Raw genomic sequence first — 22,005 nt, 5'->3', positions numbered from 1 at the left:
TTTTTGATAATTTGTTTTCTGATGTCTCCTTCAGGTTGTTATGGCTTGTTTTTAAACCATGTTTCATTTCTGTGTTGCCATGGGAGTGTTTGCATCAGCACACCAGACATACAGAAAAATTTCATCTTGATACAAATAGAAATTGTGTGTGTGTAAAAGTAAATGCCGAAAGCAGTCTTTTCTACATTGCGTAATGAGAATGTCAATACGAAAACAAAAAAGAACACTTTTGCTTTACAGCACTGCACCGCTTTCTCAGAAATACTTTTTCCTTTTCTCTGAATTTCTGAATTTAAACCTGTCATTGAGCTCAGCTGAGAAGTGTGTGTTAACCCAAAACTTAGAACTGTGTCAACTGGAATTAATCTGTATGTCCTAGAGAGGTTCTAGCTTCTGTCTTTGCATTAATTGCAAGCTGTTCACAGTCAGCTCGTCTTCTTCATTAGTGAACGAACTCTCATCTCTCTTGCTAGCCTTACTGTTCATTCAAACACTCACACAGGTGTCTGTTCATTTCTGTGCATGTGTGTGTGTGTGTGTGTGTGTGCTTTGTGTAGGAGGCACCTGCAGGAGCAGGCTCGCTTGGTGCTGGAGGAGAATCAAGTATTGATAGAGCAGTTGGAATTACAGCATGCCAAAGCTAAAGAAGCACACAGCAAACATACACAGGAGGGTATGGTATACACAATCGCACCTCATACCTCTTAATGCTCTTGGATGTTTTTCAGGTTTTTTTTCTTGTCTCCTAAGAGCCATACTAAACATTTAGTCTGGCTTTGAGTAGTGTAGTCTGACAGCAGGTGTAGTCTCAAATGATAGCAGCTGCTAATCAAGACAGTTTCATAACAAAAACAGCTCAAGATTAATGTTGTGGGTTTTAGAATCAGGCACTAAAATACTGTGACATTTATTTTATGTAAAGAAGAATATTTTATTGCTTGTTTGCTCGTTTGTAGCTTGTATTTCCTAATTTTCTAAGTATTAGCTTAAACATTAAAAAAAACATGATTCCCCTTAAATGTGTAAATGCATCAAAACAGCTTTTCAGCCAGCCCAGAAAAGCAACAATGGATTGAGTTTGGGGAGGAAGTATAGGTCTGTTCACATATATCAGTGTTGACACCAACAGATGATGACATTTGCTGTCAGCATAACTCAGTGAGTGCTTTAAAGATGGGTTTTGAATGATTTTGTTTATTACTTAAACTGTTAAGGGTTAAAAATTAAGTGTGTTATGGGTGTTTTTAATAGGGCCCTTAGAAAGCCCATTTCTGCCACTGAGTAAAAAATAAAAATGGTTATTGCAACGTTTTATCGCGATAATTCTGACTTTTTTTTTCTCAGAGTTGAGATATAAACTCGCAATTGCGAGTTATGAAGTCAGATTTGCGAAATGTAAACTCACAATTCTGACTTTTTAGAATTGTATTATATAAACTCACAATTGCGAGATAAAAACTTGAAGTTGCGAGTTATAAAGTCCGATTTTGAGGGGAAAAAATGTTGCCAGAATTGCGAGTTTATATCTTAAAATTCTGACCTAACTTGCAATTGCGTGTTATGAAGTCAGAACCCGCAATTCTGAGAAAGTCAAAATTGTGAGATTGTGAGATTTTATATCTTGCAATTCTCACTTTATATCTCAGAATTGTGACTTTATTTCTCAGAATTTCGAGTTTATGTCTTGCAGTTCTGACTTTATTACACGCAATTGCGAAATATAAACTCAAAACTTGGAATTTTTTTTTTCAGAATTGCATGATATAATCTCACAATTGCGAGAAATAAAGTCAAAATTGCAGTTGCAAGTTAAGTCCAGTTTTGAGGTGAAAAAAAGACTTCGCAATTGAAATATAAACTTACAATTCTGACTTTTTCTCAGAATTGCATGATATAAACTCACTATTGCGAGAAATAAAGTCAGAATTGTGAGATTACTTGCAGAGTTGCAAGTTTTAAATTTCAATTTTGAGCTGAAAAAATAAAACAAAAGAATGATTATGTTTTTTTAGAATTGCAAGTTTATATCTCACAATTCTGAGAAAAAAAGTCAGAATTTCGAGTTTATGCCTCGCAATTCTGACTTTATTGCAATTGTGTGTTATAAAGTCAGAACTCGCAATTCTAATTTAAAAAAATCAGAATTGTGAGTTTATAGCTCGCAATTCTGACATTATTTCTCAGAATTGTAACTTTATTTCTCAGAATTTTGAGTTTATGCCTCGCAATTCTGAATTTATTACTCACAATCGCAAGTTATAAAGTCAGAATTGCGAAATATAAACTTACAATTCTGACTTTTTCTCAGAATTGCATAATAGAAACTCACTATTGCAAGAAATAAAGTCAGAATTGTGAGATTACTTGCTAGTTTAGTTTTAAGGGGGAAAAAAGAACAAAATACTGATATGTTCTTAGAATGGCGAATTTGCAATGTCATAATTCTGACTTTATAACTCTCAATTGCTAATTTATATCTCACAATTCTGAAAAAAAATTGTGCAAAGTCATAATAACCTTTTTATTATTTATTCAGTGACAGAAACGGGCTTCCATACTTCAAAGCATTCAATTAAATAATTAATATATTCAAACAATACAACTCACTAATATTAAAATGCTGAATGAAAAAAAATACATAAAATCAAGATCATAAATATTTAAATTTTTTCTAAATAACTTTTGTTTTTGTTAAAGAACATACAGTTCTAGTATACATAACATAACTTGGAATTCCCGGTAAGGATAAGAATCGCTTAAGATATTTAGGAGATCTCATCTTTCTAAATTAAAGATGGTTTATCTTAAGTTCCTGACTCCCTACATGTACTATATCTTCTATACCTGCATCTGTTCAGCATGTTCCTTACTGTCTGCGCAATTGCAAAATATAAACTCACAATTCAGACTTTTTTTCTCAGAATTGCATAATATAAACTCACTATTGCGAGAAATAAAGTCAGAATTGCAGTTGCGAGTTATAAAGTCCAGTTCTGAGGTAAAAAAAAAGTCTGCTATGTTCTCAGAACTGCGAGTTTATGTATCACAATTCTGACTTAATAAATTGAAATGGCATGTTATAAAGTCAGAACTCACAATTCTTATAAAAACAGTCAAACTGTAAGATTTAAACTCAATTCTGAGTAAAAGTTTATAACTCGCAATTCTGACATTATTTCTAGAACTCTGACTTTATTTCTTGACTTTATTGACTTTATTACTTTCAATTGCAAGTTTTCTAAGAAAAAAAGTCAAAATTGAGAAAAAAATCAAAGAAAATTTAGAAAAATTCTGAAAAATGTGGAAAAATTCTGAGAAAAAAAGTCTGAATTGTTAATTTATATCTTGCAATTCTGACTTTATTTCTCACTATTGTGAGTTTATATCCAGCAATTATGATTTAATTTGTCAGAATTGCGAATTTTCAATCTCATAATTCTGTGTATACATATTATTCTTGTATATACAAATATAAAACACTTCTTTATTTGTGTGTAGTTTGTAAGGTCTCCAAACAGCTGATGTTGTTGGAGTCAGAGAAACAGGCTCTGGAAAAAGAGCTGGAGGTGGAGCATAAAGAGCACCATGCCCTGAAGACAGAGTTTCAGAGAGTGCGCTTGGCTCTAGAACACTCTCTGAGCTTGGCTGAACACAACGCTGTGACTGACAAACTTAAAAGGTACCAAACATGCATTTCATGTTAATGGAATAGATATTTTGAGGATTTGTTTTGGATTGAGATTCCTTGGAAAGTTTCTTCTTCATTGATTAGTCTAAGTCTAGAAGGCAGAAGCTTAAAAAAGACAGAATAAAGAACGGACAGAAAAGTATCAAGGAGAGACATTTATTGCTATTGATGAGCTGCTGAAGTATTAAAGTGTTTGCAGCAAGAGGATTTTTGTGAGTATTAACTGAGGGAAAGTAGTGGGCTATCTATGGAATATTTCACTGCAGTTACACCAGAATATCAAAAAATAGATTTTTTTAGGATATCTCATTAATTTTGGAAATAACCTAGAGCTAAATAAAGGAAGAGAGAATTATTTCTTTCCTTTTTTCCATTTTTTTTTTACCTGTCAATGTGAACTGCAAAAGAATCAGCCTACACATTCTTACCCTACACACTGTCTGTTTAAGTGAGGTAACAAACGAAAGTATAGACTAAGTGAAAAGCACAGATGTACTCATCACACCCAAGGACACTAACTCATTCACACACACACTCCAACATACAGATAGTTTGTTTCTGTAGTAGACACACTAAATTCAGCTGGATTTTTATACAATGTTATGTAATGAAGGTCTTTTAAAGACACTCAATAGTTTCTTTTTTCAATAAAAAGAAATATGTCTAAAATGGTACCCTTTGCTTTTATGCATGCATAACTGCTAATAGAGAAGCATCTTTAACTGGACACTTTTGTAGGTGTCAGTTTATTCCAAGATGCTATATCAGGCAGAACAAATAAACAGTTTATTGAGAGCACCTTGAAATAGCAATGCTGTTTGTTCCATTTGTAAATATACAGTGGTGTGAAAAAGTGTTGGCCCCCTTTCAGATTTTTTATTTTTTTGCATATTTGTAACACTTTAATGTTTCAGATCATCAAACAAATTTAAATATTAATCGTAGATACCACAAGTAAACATAACTTGCAGTTTTTAAATGAAGGTCTTTTTTATGAAGGGAAAACAAAATCCAAACCCACATGCCCCCCCCCCCCCTTTAAAACCAAGAAGAAAATTCAGGAACAAATGAGAAAGAAAGTAATTGAGATCTATCAGTCTGGAAAAGGTAATAACGCTATTTCTAAAGCTTTGGGACTCCAGCGAACCACAGATTATCCACAAATGGCGAGAACATGGAACAGTGGTGAACCTTCCCAGGACTGGTTGGCCGACCAAAATTACCCGAAGAGCGCAGCAACGACTCATCCAAGAGATCACAAAAGACCCCACAGTAACATCTAAAGAACTGCAGGCTTCTCTTGCCTCAGTTAAGGTCAGCGTTCATGACTCCACCATAAGAAAGAGACTGGGCAAAAATAGCCTGCATGGCAGAGTTCCAAGACGAAGACCGCTGCTGAGCAAAAAGAACATAAAGGCTCATCTCAATTTTGCCAGAACACATCTTGATGATCCCCAAGACTTTTGGGAAAATACTCTGTGGACTGACGAGACAAAAGTTGAACTTTTTGGAAGGTGTGTGTCCCATTACATCTGGCGTAAAAGTAGCACAGCATTTCAGAAAAAGAACATTATACCTACAGTAAAATATGGTGGTGGTAGTGTGATGGTCTGGGGCTGTTTTGCTGCTTCTGGACCTGGAAGACTTGCTGTGATCAATGGAACCATGAATTCTGCTGTCTACCAAAAAATCCTGAAGGACAATGTCCGGCCATCTGTTCGTGACCTCAAGCTGAAGCGAACTTGGGTTCTGCAGCAGGACAATGACCCAAAACACACCAGTAAATCCACCTCTGAATAGTTGAAGAAAAACAAAATGAAGACTTTGGAGTGGCCTAGTCAAAGTCCTGACCTGAATCCTATTGAGATGCTGTGGCATGACCTTAAAAAGGCGGTTCATGCTCGAAAACCCTCCAATGTGGCTGAATTACAACAATTCTGCCAAGATGAGTGGGCCAAAATTCCTGCACAGCGCTGTAACAGACTCATTGCAAGTTATCGCAAACACTTGATTGCAGTTGTTGCTGCTAAGGGTGGCCCAACCAGTTATTAAGTTTAAGGGGCAAACACTTTTTCACATAGGGCCATGTGGGTTTGGATTTTGTTTTTCCTTCATAATAAAAAACTTCATTCAAAAACTGCATGTTGTGTTTACTTGTGTTATCTTTGATTAATATTTCAATTTGTTTGATGATCTGAAAGTGTGACAAACATGCAAAAAAATAAAAAGTCAGGAAGGGGGCCAACACTTTTTCACACCACTGTATACTGTATGCTTTAACCTTGAATTTTTTTTTTCTTTTCACTCAGTTGCGTATGTGTTTGCATTTCAGACAGCTGCAGGATCATGAGAGGCTAAAGAATAGTGAGGTTGAAGAGCTGTTGGCTCGTGTGAGTGCGCTGGAGGCGGAGAGAAAGACTCTGCTACTAGACAAAACCAACCTTAACACAGACGTCAAGCACATGGAAACAGAGCTCCAGCTTTCACAGCAAGCTAACAGGTGCACACATACAAGCACATACAAACACACACATGCAGACATACAGAAGATGCTTTTAATGCGCAGATTTCTTTCTTTTGTTTCTGTCTTACTTACTCTCTCCCTGGTGTGTATGCATGTGTATGGAAGTGAGTCATTTTTGCAATCCCAAAATCCCTGTGTGCTGAGTTGGGGGCAGGCTGTTTATTCTGGATAATGTAAACCCACATGCCCCCCCCCCCCCCCCCCCCCCCCTTTAAAACCAAGAAGAAAATTCAGGAACAAATGAGAAAGAAAGTAATTGAGATCTATCAGTCTGGAAAAGGTAATAACGCTATTTCTAAAGCTTTGGGACTCCAGCGAACCACAGATTATCCACAAATGGCGAGAACATGGAACAGTGGTGAACCTTCCCAGGACTGGTTGGCCGACCAAAATTACCCGAAGAGCGCAGCAACGACTCATCCAAGAGATCACAAAAGACCCCACAGTAACATCTAAAGAACTGCAGGCTTCTCTTGCCTCAGTTAAGGTCAGCGTTCATGACTCCACCATAAGAAAGAGACTGGGCAAAAATAGCCTGCATGGCAGAGTTCCAAGACGAAGACCGCTGCTGAGCAAAAAGAACATAAAGGCTCATCTCAATTTTGCCAGAACACATCTTGATGATCCCCAAGACTTTTGGGAAAATACTCTGTGGACTGACGAGACAAAAGTTGAACTTTTTGGAAGGTGTGTGTCCCATTACATCTGGCGTAAAAGTAGCACAGCATTTCAGAAAAAGAACATTATACCTACAGTAAAATATGGTGGTGGTAGTGTGATGGTCTGGGGCTGTTTTGCTGCTTCTGGACCTGGAAGACTTGCTGTGATCAATGGAACCATGAATTCTGCTGTCTACCAAAAAATCCTGAAGGACAATGTCCGGCCATCTGTTCGTGACCTCAAGCTGAAGCGAACTTGGGTTCTGCAGCAGGACAATGACCCAAAACACACCAGTAAATCCACCTCTGAATAGTTGAAGAAAAACAAAATGAAGACTTTGGAGTGGCCTAGTCAAAGTCCTGACCTGAATCCTATTGAGATGCTGTGGCATGACCTTAAAAAGGCGGTTCATGCTCGAAAACCCTCCAATGTGGCTGAATTACAACAATTCTGCCAAGATGAGTGGGCCAAAATTCCTGCACAGCGCTGTAACAGACTCATGAGAGGCTAAAGAATAGTGAGGTTGAAGAGCTGTTGGCTCGTGTGAGTGCGCTGGAGGCGGAGAGAAAGACTCTGCTACTAGACAAAACCAACCTTAACACAGACGTCAAGCACATGGAAACAGAGCTCCAGCTTTCACAGCAAGCTAACAGGTGCACACATACAAGCACATACAAACACACACATGCAGACATACAGAAGATGCTTTTAATGCGCAGATTTCTTTCTTTTGTTTCTGTCTTACTTACTCTCTCCCTGGTGTGTATGCATGTGTATGGAAGTGAGTCATTTTTGCAATCCCAAAATCCCTGTGTGCTGAGTTGGGGGCAGGCTGTTTATTCTGGATAATGTAGGATTGGATATGTTAAGACCAATGAGATGACTTTCTGGCTCTTGTCAGTCAGTGAAGAAAACTGCTCAGGAAAATAAAGTGAAACATGACTTTTACCAGACTCCATAAAGTGACAATATTGAGGTTTGATGTTTCTGACTGCAGAAGCATGTTTAGCTGGGAGGAGGCAGATCAGGATGAGTAATAGACCACAGAAGCAGAGACAGATTATTTTGGCCAGAGGGCTGCAGAAACAGAAGGAGAACAGACAGGAAGTGTAATAGCAGCCACTGCATTTGAGGAGAGATGAGAAAGAAACCCTAAATCAAGAAAACAACCAATACCAGTTCTCTGAAGCAAGGGAATTGCTTGCTGAAAGATTTAGACCACTCAGTTGGCGGCTTATTAAGGCCAGAATTAGGAATAAATTTAAATGGGAGACATTAATGAGAGTCCTTGTAGGGGGAGGAGAAGTTGAAAGGATGTGAGCTGTTTTAAGGCTGCATTTATTTGATCAAGAGAACAGTAAAAGCAGTAATGTCGCGAAGTCTTTTTAACATTTAGAATAACTGTTTTCTGTTTTATTATATTTTTAAATGTATTTTTTTTTTCAAAGCTGAATTTTCAGTAGCCATTATTTCAGTCTTCTGTTTCACATGATCTTTCAGAAACCATTCTAATATGCTTATTTGCTACTAAAAAACATTTTTTGTCATTGTCAATGTTGGAAACGGCTGTGGTGCTAAATATTTTTGTGTTTGTGGAAACAGTGAAAGATTTTAAAAAGCACAGTATTAGCATTAGTTTCTTTTAAAAAATGTACTGACCCCCAACTTTTGAATGGTATATTTTGCATTTTTATTGTTTAATACACTGCTTTTCTGTGCAGATGATTTTATTATCAGAACGTTTTATGTTAGTGAAACATGGAATAGATAATTTATATCAACTGCAGAATGTGTTAGTATTTGGTTGACTGAGCTATAGTTTTAATGACATTAACTATACAAGTTTGTGCAAAATCTGATGATCCTTGTTTCCCTGCATGAGTTGAGTATGTTTAAAGGGATATATCAACCAAAAATAAAAATTCGGTCAATGATGATAACTTGTGAAACCTCATGCCGTTCCAAACCCATTAACACCTTTATTCATCTTCAGAACACAAATTAAGATATTTTTGATAAAATCTGAGAGCTTTCTATCCGTGCATAGGCAGCAGCGCAACTGACACATTCAAGGCCCAGAAAGGTAGCAAGAACTTTGTTTGGATCGACATGAGGGCGAGTAATTAATGACAGAATTTTTTTTTTTGGGTGAACTATCCCTTTAAGGAAGCAAAAAAATCTGAATGTTTGTGCAAAGGTGTTCAGAAATCACTTGCAGCGAATGTAGAATCTTGCATATTTCTTCTTATTTAGATATCCTGTGTTTAACATTTTTCAAAATTCTGAAACAGATGTTCAATGCCAGATTTTCAATCAACTCACATAAATGCTGGCTTGTAAGATTCTCATTCTGGTCTTATCCTCTCACTCTCTCTCTCCTTAGGAAAGCTCAGAAGCGTATAAATGTCCTGAAGCAACAGGTTGAAGACTCTTTAGAGAAAGAGCTCATCGCTCATCAGTACCTTGCCAACATTGTCACACTTGCAGAAAAAACCACCCATGAAAGAGACCAGCTCATGCACATGGTACTTCTACCGAGACTCACACACATGCTGTGCAAGCTGCCATCTATTTACATCTCCATATGTCTTGATCTCTGCTTCTTGTTAGTTCTGATCTCTGCTCTCCAGCAGCAGCTCATTTAAACTGAGAAAGTCTTCACCAGACAATTTAGGTAACATAAGATAGTTATAGAGGTTAAGTTGTGCTTTTCATTAATGTGCCAGTTGGAAATGATCATCCCTGAGAAGTGTTTCTACACCTGATCAAGTTTTTTAAGTGGAAGTGTTATGGAAGTATTCTTTTTGATTATTTTGTACTGTTCTCTGAGGTCCCCTTATAATATTATCAAGATTTTTACATAAAAAAACAGCATGATTTAGAAGTATTAGGCTATTTTCTGTCCTGTTTTTACCCCCCCTCATCAGAACGCTCTGTTTAAATAGCTGTGGCAGATTGTAGACTCAGAAAAAAACACCCACTGCTGTGATTGGCTAATAGTTGTGTGTGTTTGACAGCCTACATTCCTCATAGAATGATGCTGCTGTGATTTAGGTCAAAAAATGCAAAAATACTGAGAACATAGGCAGTAGATCAGTTGGGTCCCAATTACTATTTTATAAAAGGTTCAAACCATCCCCCGTCACAAATGCATAAATTTATTTTAACTTACAAAGCATGTTTTAGCCAAGGACACACCGTAGTCCCTGAATTCATCTCCCTTAAGAGTTTACATTCAAACCCTGCATCGAATCATTTCACACAGCAACTTTTGTGTTTGAGGCAGAGCCTTAAGTTTGGGGATTATGATAGTTTCATACTCCTCTTTTTTCTAAGCAGCAAGCCTCACTGCCGCTCGGGGAAATGTTTGTACTCAACAGAATGTTAGTACCCATAAGTCTAGTCAAACTTTTAAAGATTTGCTCTGCTGCTCTTGCTTTGCTGTTCCCCCACTTTTATCAAAGTAACCAGCAACTCTTTTTCTCTTTCCCGGCTCTTGTCCCCACAACTTCTCTTCAATGTTGACTATCCTCAATGCCCCTCTTTTTCCTCAATCTGCCTCCCTGTAGCTGTGTAACCCGTCCTGTTCCCTTTCTTCATCCCCAGGCTTCATCTCTAGAGAAAGACAAGCAGGGTGTCCTCACACGAATCATAGAAAGCACTGTCAGCCTGGGAAAACTTCAAGAAAAAGTAAAGGTAAGACCTGCAATTGACAGATTGCCAGAGCTGTGAGTTGAAAAGCTTTGCTTACTTACAATAAGATTCTAGATTCTAGACATCGGATGCCCATTTTTCACAAGTTGGTATGATTTTTTTTTAGGGTCTTCATGAAATGTCACCAAAATACTTTGGTTAAAATTCCTCAATGGTCATGTAAAATATTTTTACCATGTGAAAAACACTCCTTTTTTTTTAGCATTTTTGTGTATTTGAATCTTTTCCAACAATGACTGTTAGATTTTAAGATCCATCTGTTTACACTGATGACAACTGAGGGACTATACGCAACTATTACAGGAGGTTGAAACGCTCACTGATGCTTCAGAAGGAAAAACAATGCATTAAGAGCCGGGGGTGTAAACTTTGGAACAGAATGAAGATGTGTAGGCTACATTTTTCTTATTTTGCCTGAATATCATATTTTTTCATTTAGTATTGCCCTTCAGAAGCTCCATTTTTCAGAAGAACAGCGGGCAGTTTAACTGTTCAGGACAAACAAGGGACTCATGAACAACTATCACTAAACAAACAAACAAAAAAAACAGCTGTGGATCATTCAGGTAACAACAGTATTAAGAATCAAGTGTATGTAAACTTTTGAACAGGGTCATTTAAATAAATTCAACTATTATTTTCTCTTGTGGACTATATGTAAAGGTATTTTATGTGAAATATCTCATTCAGGTCAGTACTAAATAAAAAAAATACCATGCATTTTGTATGATCCCTATTTTGCTAAAACAGTTACCATTTTGGAGATTGTACAAGGTGTATGCAAACTTTTGACTTCAACTGTACACCTGGAAAAGTCATGGCGTTTGAATATTGTTGTGGACAGTGGGGCCTTTGGAGTCAAAATAGTTGAAACTACTGAATAAGAGGATTCACAAACACAAAAGCAAAGGTGACATTGCTACAGTGTAATTACACAAGAAGTACTGTGTAATTATAACTATGCATACTATGACGTTAAGGTTAGGGTTTGGTTTAGGTTTAGCTGTTTGTAATTAAGCATAATTTACTGTTATTACTATAGTGCGTGTAATACCTACTGTAAGTACGTCACCGTCACCCACTCACACACCAACCTTGTGGTATGAAGAGCATGCTGAGGGGCAGGAGTTAGTTTTTAGCATTGATTGCTTTGTCTTAACACGCTTATGAAAGATTCAATAAGGAGACAGAGAAAGCCTAAGACACACACAGAGAGAATGCTGACATGCACACATACACACAGCCTAATTAAATGACCTTGCCCATCTGACATCCAATAAGAGGTCAATCCAGACACACAAGCCCCCCACACTCAGCAGGTCTATAATTAACATTTCAAATGGAGGGTTATTTCAGTTGCAGAGTGAATGTTTCCCTCTCTCCTTTAACTGCGCTTCAGTTCAGATGCTGCCTGTGCCCATGTGCATGAAGCTCTGTGTGACTGGACAGCACTGAATGAAAGTGTCAGTCTATATTTGTGATATTTCCCTTGAGTGAGATCCCTTACCTGTTTATTTCTACTGCAATGGACAAAAGTCCAAAGTAATTTTTTTTAGCCAAGGGTGAATTTTATGCCACATTCACATATGGTGAATGAGCTATATGGAGGCCCAGAGGTAATCTGCTTCATTCAGCACTTTGTTTTTCAAATTTAGTAAAAACAGTATAAAATTGAAAAATTGAACTTCTTTCTGGCCATACAATGTTATGGAGGGAGGAACTTAGTGCCACATTAAAGCTGTTTATGTATGCTGTTGATTTATGAGACTGTGTATGAATATTCTGTACAGCATTTTTCACTGGCAGCAAGTGGTGCGGCACAACTAGATTGTTCCCATTGTAATGAACAAAGCTCTTTACACTAAGCATGCTATGCTGACTGTGTTGTTGATTACAGTGGGTTTGCTATAGTTTTGTCATGTAAAGGTGCATTGCTCATTTACAATGTAGACCCAGTGTTACACTGTAGCAGTTGAGAAGGAAACTGTGTGTGTGAGACTTCTGCATTCTAAACCAGAAAATGAATACAAGCAGTTTTATCTAACTTCTGCAACCGAATGCCTGTCTGTTGGTGCCGTGATTGTTTGTGGACTGTTTTATTAGTTTTAAAGTCACTGTGCAGACCACTGAACTGTGATATTGCTTGGATTAGATTATTTTCTGTACCACTGGCTGGTCTCATCACAGACGGACAGATTGACAGTCCTTATATCTGTCCTGAAGTGCTCTCGTTTTCCCTTTCTTATTTTCATTTTTTCATTCTCTTTTCCATTCCTCCTGCTCTCTTTTTCACTCTTCTTCAGATGTCGCTTCTCTAAAGATTTAGCACATACTAATATACACCAGTATTCACTTCACTTCCATTTTCTCTTAATTACCATCTGCTTTTACCTATTACGTCACTAATTGTTTTTGTGAAGAAAGTTAACTGAGTTTTAAAAGTCTTAGTCAGGGATCACATGCTTTTGGATTTTAGTGTATGTAAGTTCTTCAGGTTTGAATCAATTACAACAAGCATTTGACAAGTTTGTAATGAGAATGGTTTTTAAATCTGCTGCCAACCAAAAATGATCATATATACAGTGTATTAGATTATGAATGTTTTATTTTAAATTATATTTTCCTTGATGCGATATTTGCATTAGTTAATTTACATTTTCTCACCTTTCTCCCTGAGCAAGTCTCATGTGTGACAGCAGTGTGCTGTGAACTTTCATTAGTCTAGTCTCTCAGGGTATGTCACCATATGTTAATGAGAAAATGTATTAAATATCAAAGGCTTTCTCTCACATTGGTATGTACATGCTTTACATACTTATGGGTTAAAAAAAGCCATTGCAGACTTTAGACATTTCACTCTCCCTCTTGTTGTTTCAAACCTGTGGAAGGAGAAATTGTTAGAGGAGTTGAAAAAAATGAATGGGCTTTGTAAGCTTTAAAAAGCACCAGAATAATCTTAAAGGGGACATTCATTCACTTCTTTTTTTAATCCCCCAAAAACCTAAACAGTCTCAATTATCAAGCCATTTTGATTTTCTAAGCAGTATGACGTTATACTGCTTAGGCCCCACCCATGACCGTATACGGACTGTCCCTTATATTTCCGCCCTCAGCCAGCTGTACAGTGTCTGCCATTTACTCGACACTCGAGTCCTCCACTGAGGAAGCAGTGGATTAATTTTGTTTTTGATGGTAACGCGCCACCAAATACACAAAAAAATGGAATAAGGGGTGGAGTGACCAGTAGCTCATTATCATTTAAAGAGCCATGCACCGAAACTGTTCGCTCTGAGCAGAGCTGTTTTTGACAAGGTAAAAAGGGTGTTGTTTTACACGACCATTGAGGAATTTTAACCAGAGTATGTTGCAGACATTTCACGAAGACCCTAAAGAATCATACCAACTTGTGAAAAATGGGCATACGATTTCCTCTTTAAAAGTAATGCATCTAATACTACTGCAGTACCTGAGGGAAGTAGTGAATCATTCTTTTGAGTCAGGTCTTTTTAGTGAATCAGTTAATCTAGTTCTTAGAATTGTTTTGAAGGATTCATTCACAAATCAGACTCCTGTGGTGATTGAGTTCAAGTCGCTGATTTGCTCACAGCAGTTTACAGACCACTAGAGGGTAAGATTATTAGTGAATAACAAGATATATTTGAATCTATTTCCCTTATGGCTTCAGAAGACTTATGCATAAGTCATGGACTACTTTTAATTTTTTGGGTGAATTATCCTGCTAATAATTCAGTGTGTGTTTCTCTGTCACACTTCTTGCTTTCTTGCTTTTTTCTTCTTTATTTGCTCAGTCACATTTTCTGTCCCTTTTTTCCACACCTTTTTTCTATTCCCCCTGTTGTGTTCTCTCCCTACTTCCTTCCACCCTCCACCTCCTCTCTTTCTCTCTCTATCTCTCCTCCACTCTCTCTGTTTGTCTCTCTCTCCTCATCCGTCTCCTGGTGGCTAATTAGAAAGAACAGATGCTAGACTCACGCAGAGTAAATACATGCACAAAAGCACTAATCACTACCTCACAGAGAAGCACAAGATGGTAAAAGAAAGTGAAATCAAGCAAGTAGAACACAAAACTTGAAAATGAAACAACAAAAAGCATTTTATGCCATAACCAAAAGCAGTACAAGCAAAGCAGCAGCATAACTGCAATAGCAGCTGCTTTCACACTGACAGTGTAGATAAAATCAAAACTGGAATTATTTGTTTGGACTTGAGCAAGGCCTTTAAAGCAAAAACTGCAAGAAAACTAGCTGTTTATGAGTATAAAGTGCACACAGTTACAACAGATAGCATGTCTCTACAATTCAGTATCCTGAGAGTTGTTCTTGTGTCTGTTTGTATAAGTATTTGTGAGCCAAAGTGAGAGGACAGAGTACTGTGTGTGCTTGTCTGCACAAGTGTTCTGGTGTGGTTCCTTCCCAAAGGGTCAGAATGGCATTCTCCTTACTGCCCATCTGAAAAAACTGCCACTCTGTTTCTGTTCAAGACAACTAACACAAACACTCACATAAGCATGAGGTACACATGGTCATTCATATATTATCATGTGATCCATTTGCAGCTCTGTATGGGTGCAGGCAATGGTAGCCAGCTAAGAAATATGTTGATATGTACCTTTTTCTTGCTAGACAGGTTTACGTGTAGTTAAAGTCACAGTAAAGTAAAGTAGTTTACTTACACCTTGCAGAATCTAAAATAAGAGGGATCATACAAAATGCATGTTATTTTTTATTTAGTACTGACCTAAATAAGATATTTCACATAAAATACTTTTACATATACTGCCCTACAAAGGCAAAATGCAGTAACTACGCCAACACTGAAACTGAGAAAAATGCCTTTAAAGTTTTTACACCAGTCAGTCAAACATGTTGTGGGTAGATTAGTGGTGATGGATTCATGTAATGCCTTCTTAGGAAGAATTTTTTTGTAGATAAAAACCATGAAAACTAACCACCAAAATGCAGATACTGCACTCTGCCTTTGGACTACCTGAAAAAACTAAAACAATATTACAAAAGCAAAGTGCAGTATCTACAAACTAAGTGTGTTCATCCAACTTTCTTGTTGTGTTTCTTACTACATGTTGATTGTTTTTAATAACTTTAATAGTTTTATTGATGTTTGCATGCTGTGAATGTTAAAATTGCTCAGTAGTAAGCCTCAATAGTAAATCCTCCTTTCAACACAGAGAGTGTATTGCTCATTTATTTAAAAAGTAATTTATTACAGAGTACAGACCTAGGTTGCTTTAAAACTATAGCTGAAAAAAAAATCACACAATTTAAACAAAAGAACAACAAACAAGTAGCCTAGTGTGTGTAGGCTATTCTCAAACGTGTACATTTCCTATTTATGCTATCTATACCCTTAAAGCTATAATTAGGCTAGTAATTAAAATAGAGGATTCTTACGTATTCTTAGCTATCTGTGAAATCCAAAAAAACTGATTGAATACTGATTGAACTGAAAATCAAAAAACATTAACGCAATTATATATCGGATTATCATTACATTGTCAGAGTGGGAAATTGCCTTCAATGGAGCAGTGCAAGTATGCTAAAATGCTTGTTTATTTGCTAGCGGCTGGCTAGTTCATGTAAAATGATTATAAAGCTGTCATTTGCCTTGCTAGGAGTTAATATTTTGCTATCTTCCTTACCCGTTTTTGGATATTGTGTAACGGCAGACCGCAGATGCAGTGTCAAAGCCGGGAAAACAAAGCTAGAACGCAGTAACATCACTTACTGCGGTTTGCCTTGGTATAAGTATAATTACTGGTATTTTGTAGTTACTTCAATTTTGACTCTCGTTTCTCTGAAATGGGACTAAATTAAACCAGGTCACAAGACAAAACATTTGTCACAAAGCCAATTTTAAGCCTTAACTCAATTTTGACCAAATGTGTAGTTACTGCGCTTTGCCTTTGGAGGGCAGTATAGCTTACAAGAGAAATAGTATAGTTTATAATAGTTTATAATAGTAAAAATGACCCCATTTAAAAGTTTACATACACTTGATTCTTAATACTATGTTGATACCTAAATGATTCACAGCTGCTTTTTTTTGTGATAGTTGTTCATGAGTCCCTTGTTTGTCGTGAACAGTTAAACTGCCCGCTGTTCTTCAGAAAAATCCTTCAACTCCCACAAATTCTTTGGTTTTAAAAAAATTGTGTATTTAAGCCCTTTTTAACAATGACTGTATGATTTAAATTCAGATGGATTTAAACATGGTAAAATTTGACAGAGTAAAGCTAATGTCCCTTTACATCAGCGGTTCCTAAATGTCCTCTAAGTGAACCTCTATGATGAAGTAATTATTTGAGGTAACCTTTAAAAAAGCCTTTATTAAAACAATCTTTTAAAATATTCTGAATTTTATAGCATCTGCATGTTTACTATGAAATCTGTTTATTTTTCTTAATTTCTATTACATTTTAATGAAACCTGATAGATTTTTTGTGACACATTTTATTAGATTTATAGTGGCAAACATTTATTTATAAAATACATATTCCACCTGGAATTAGCAGAATTACTTGCGTTCTAGTGACCTATTTCAGCAACAGAAGGGCTCTTCTGTTTCCACATGTGAGCTGTTCTGTGCACACAGTAAAGTTCACATGCTTCCTTCATTCCATCCTGATGCAAGGTGTCTCTATAGTAACAGCAGGAACACAGGAGATTGGCTGACTTGAGTCTTCATGGCTCCTGAGAGCTCTGACAGTATTTGTGCAAAGCTACAGGCTGTTTTGCTACTTGCTATATTTCATATGTATATGTGTGCATGTGCATGCCTGAAAACAGATGGAAGTAATCACTGCTTTTCTTGTCACTTCAAAAAGAATAAAATATGGCCCTCGTGAAATCAGAAAGCAATTTAAACCTTTACAATATATCGTAAATTGAAGTCTCATACATAATCACAGAGAGGGAGAAAGAAGGGTAAAAAGAAAAAGAGAGAGAGGCTAAAAGAGGGCCATTGCAGTTGCAGGCATTGGGTTCTTTGGGGTTATTTTTGAGTCTCTTGTGCTCTCGCTCCTGTGCTCTCTCAGGCTGAAGTGATGTGATCGATTGCATGAGATGGTGTGCATGATCTTTTAAGAAAATAGAAGGGCTTCATGCATGGGCTGCAGAGAAGAAAAGTGTTTGTATGGTAGTGTGTTCCAGCATATGAATGGCTGTAAGAGTCATTTATATTTTACTTATTCTGACTGCATCTTTTCAAGTGATATCATCCAGTGATAACATCATTCAGACTTCAAAGACAGTCCTCTATTTATAATCTTGTGTAGATTTTTTAGGTATTGCATGTCAAAATGTAAAATATGTTTAATTAAGGTCATTTTAAATCATTTTAAAAAAGTATTTTATATTAATAACTTTTATTCCAGTGATGCAAAGCTGAATTTTTTTAGCATCATTATTCCAGTCTTTAGTGTCACACGATTCTTCAGAAATCATTCTAATATGCTGATTTAATATCAATGTTGAAAATATTGAATATTTTGTTGGAACTCGTGATTTTTTTTAATAAATACAAATTTAGAAAGAACAGCATTTATTTAGAGAAATCTTTTATAGCAATACAAACCACCATTTAAACAGTTTGTGGTCAGTAAATGTTTATTCTTTCTTTTTTTTTTTTGAAAGAAATTAATAGTTTTATTCACCAAGGATGTGTTAAATCAATAAAACAATTAATAGCAAAGACATATGTTGTTAGAAAAGATTTCTATTTTGAATAAACACTGTTCTTTTTAACTTTTTAAAGTATCACAACTGTTTCCAACATTGATAAATCAGCATATTAGAATGATTTCTGACGGGGATCATGTGACACTGAAGATTCTGCTTTGCACAGCAATAAATTATATTGTAAAATATATTAAAATACAAACCGATTATTTTAAATTGTAATATTATATCACAATATAGACCTTTCTCACAGAAACCGGAAATACGCAATCGCAGGGTATGCAGACTTCCTGTGTAATGTCAACACAGCAGAAAGCCGGGTAATTTAAAATTAAAATGGAGAGAGTCTACACAACTTCCCTCACTGTTGCCAAAGATAACTTTTGCCGACGTGATAAGAGTCGTGGAGGAAAACTCCGTCACAAAGAGGAACAAATTGGATAAAGGATATACATTTTTCCACGAAGAGTTTATCCGGGACGTTCTAAAACGCTTAACGTGAAAAACGCTTAACGTGGCTTAACGTACGAAAACACGACCAGGACACCCCAAATTTCTGTCAAACCTTACTTGGAACAAACACTAACTACTATCAAAAGAACAAACCCTTATTCCACAGATAGTGAATTATATCACGTTAAGCGTTTTCTCCCCCATAGAAGCCCATTATAAGGAAACAGCTTAACGTGGTTTAACTTACCTCAACAGCGACCAGAGAAGACCAAATTTCTGTTAAATTTCACTTATAATAAACACTTGCTGCTCTCAAAAGAACGAGCTCTTATTCAGCATATAAAGTGATCGCCCCCCATAGAAGTCTATTATACAAAAAAAAGCTTAACGTGGCTTAAAATTTTACTTATAATAAACACTTTCTGCTGTCAAAAGAATGAGCTCTTATTCAGCATATAAAGTTAATAATATCACGTTAAGCGTCCCCATAGAAACCCATAAGGAAACAGCTTAACGTGGTTTAACATATCTTAACGACTGGGAAAAAAACTAATTTCTGTCAAAAAATACTTATATAAAAGTACTTGCTGCTGTCAAACGAATGAGATCTCATTCATCATATAAAGTGAATTATATCGTGTTAAGCGTTTTCTCCCTATAGAACTCCATTAAGGAAAAAGCTTAACATGGTTTGTTATAATGGACTTCTATGGGGGGCGATCACTTTATATGCTGAATAAGAGCTCGTTCTTTTGAGAGCAGCAAGTGTTTATTATAAGTAAAATGTAACAGAAGTTTGGTCTTCCCTGGTCGCTGTTGAGGTACGTTAAACCACGTTAAGCAGTTTCCTTATAATGGGCTTCTATGGGGGAGAAAACGCTTAACGTGATATAATTCACTTTATCTGTGGAATAAGGGCTCGTTCTTTTGATAGTAGTTAATGTTTGTTCCACGTAAGGTTTGACAGAAACTTGGGGTTTCCTGGTCGTTTTTTACATACATTAAGCCACGTTAAGCGTTTTTCACGTTGTTTAACTGGTTACCGGCATACCGGGGCGGAAATAGGTTTACACAGCAATTACGTATTTCCGGTGCAAAATACGGAAGTTGTGAGAAAGGTCTATTAGTGTTTTTTTTTTTTTTAGGGATGCACCGAATATTCGGCCACCAAAAATTTTCGGCCGAAAATGGCCCAAAAGGGCATTTTCGGTTTTCGGCCGAAAGACTTTTATCACCGAAACAACACGGCCGAAACAGTATGTTGACGCAAACATAGACATAATAGAGATAATAATAGAGATAATAGAGAGAGACATAATAATAGAGATATAATCTCTATATATGTCTATGGACGCAAACAGAAACCGCAGCCTGCACGTGCTTGTCTGAAGCAACAAGTCCTACGGATAGCGATTTGCAAAACATGTAATGCCTAAATTTCAAGAGGGGGTGTGTCTGCAGTCGTGCGTGCAGCCAGTATTGAGAACAGAGATCAAGACAGATGTAGCTTTCAGTGAGTGAAAAACAATGGCTTTACGTTGGTGTTACGTCACAATATTTTAAAGATTTGTCTTTTCTATATACTGTATTTTTATAAATATTTATGTTTTAAACCATGGAGGTGAGCCAATGGATATCACACAAGCAACGTGAAAACCGCAATATGTTAAAGTGAAAGTGAAAACTGACAGTGCTTTCAGCATCTGACATGCATTCTCTCAGAGACAATAAGAGACGATTATACTTCATATGCTGATATTAATTTAGTGCCCTAATATTTTTCTTGTGCCCTGAACATGGAGGGAAAAAAATTAAAAGAAACGTTTTTTATGTAAGGGTTGTTTTTTTTAAAGACTTAAATAAAGCTCTTAATTTTCATTGATGACTGCAGTGTTATTAGGGGTTAAGAAAGTCTTAATTATGATTTCAGGTGGTCTTAAATGTGGGGACTGAAAGACAAGAATTGCGATGAAACTTCAAAAGGCTATCCATTGAATAAATATGAGCGCTGCACGTTTCAAAATCATTTGCTGCACTGCTTTGTGTACCATTCTGACAGCGCCTCCTGCTGGAAGAGAAACACATGAGTTGTAAATGTGAACTGATGGATCCACAAGATAATGTGTTATAAAAAAAATTAACAATTTAAACAAAGGCAGTAAAATATATGTATATGTTATTTAAGTAATATAATATTTGATTGATAATATTTGTTTAAATTAATATAATTGATTTATTCTTTGAAACTTTAATATTAATTTATGCAATTGCAATGCCTTGATTTTAGTAAGATTAGTACACAGTCATAGCCATAAATGCAATGGTACTAATAATTGGCATAATTCTTTCGGTGTTTCGGTTTTCGGTTTTCGGCCTTGGTTTCCTCTTTTTCGGTTTTCGGTTTCGGCCAAGAATTTTCATTTCGGTGCATCCCTAGTTTTTTTCTGTATTTTTGATCAAGTCAGTGCAGCTTTGATGAGTATAAGAGTATATATAAGTATATATAATATATTTTGTATATTATATATACAAGTGCATATATTTGCAGTATATACACTGCTGCTCAAAAGTTTAGGATCAGTAAGATAATTAATGTTTTTTAAAGAATTATTTGTGCTCATCAAGGCTACATTTACTTGATCAAAAATACAGAAAAAATGTAACATTGTGAAATATTATTACAGTTTAAAATAATGATGTTCTATATTAATATATTTTAAAATATAATTTATTCCTGTGATACAAAGCAGAATTTCCAGCATCTTTACTCCAGTGTCTCAATATCCTTCAGAAATCATTTTAATATGCTGATTATTATTATCAATGATGGAAACAGTTTTTTGGTTTTTCGATTGCTGCCTTTTTTTTTTGCAACCTGTGATCCTTTTTTTAAAGGAGAACTCCGGTGTGATATTGACCTAAAGTGTATTGAATCATGATACCGAGTGTGAACGTACCTTGCATATCTCATCTCGGTTTGTGTCCAGCTGTCCGAAATCTGGGGTCAGTTAGCCGATGCTCACAACAGGCTGTCAATGAAAGTCAACAGGGCATTGGAATAGCCATGTAAATAAATCACTGTTTTACGCCATTTACGAGGCACAAAGTAGCTCCACACTTCACTAGTAGACTTCCAAGGGCCCTGACATTTAAAACGAGACATTGAGAACTCAGAAAAAGCACCGGTAGTTTATTTACAAGAAGATTTATACAGACAGTACCTGGGAAAGAAAATCCGGTCGCCGCCATCC

General features: G+C 36.3%; 1 protein-coding gene across 1 annotated transcript in view; it reads left to right on the top strand.

The window, feature by feature from the left end:
- cep89 (centrosomal protein 89) overlaps window positions 1-22,005 on the top strand; it is a 102,092-nt gene that overhangs the window by 33,965 nt on the left and 46,122 nt on the right. The window contains exons 14-18 of the mRNA XM_073836054.1: window positions 558-673; window positions 3,499-3,679; window positions 6,021-6,188; window positions 9,256-9,397; window positions 10,479-10,568. Of these exons, the coding sequence (XP_073692155.1) occupies window positions 558-673; window positions 3,499-3,679; window positions 6,021-6,188; window positions 9,256-9,397; window positions 10,479-10,568 (697 nt within the window). The remainder of the gene's footprint in view (window positions 1-557; window positions 674-3,498; window positions 3,680-6,020; window positions 6,189-9,255; window positions 9,398-10,478; window positions 10,569-22,005) is intronic.

This window comes from Garra rufa, chromosome 3, assembly GCF_049309525.1.
Source record: "Garra rufa chromosome 3, GarRuf1.0, whole genome shotgun sequence".
Lineage (NCBI taxonomy): Eukaryota > Metazoa > Chordata > Actinopteri > Cypriniformes > Cyprinidae > Garra > Garra rufa.
This window is presented reverse-complemented; position numbering and strand designations above follow the sequence as displayed.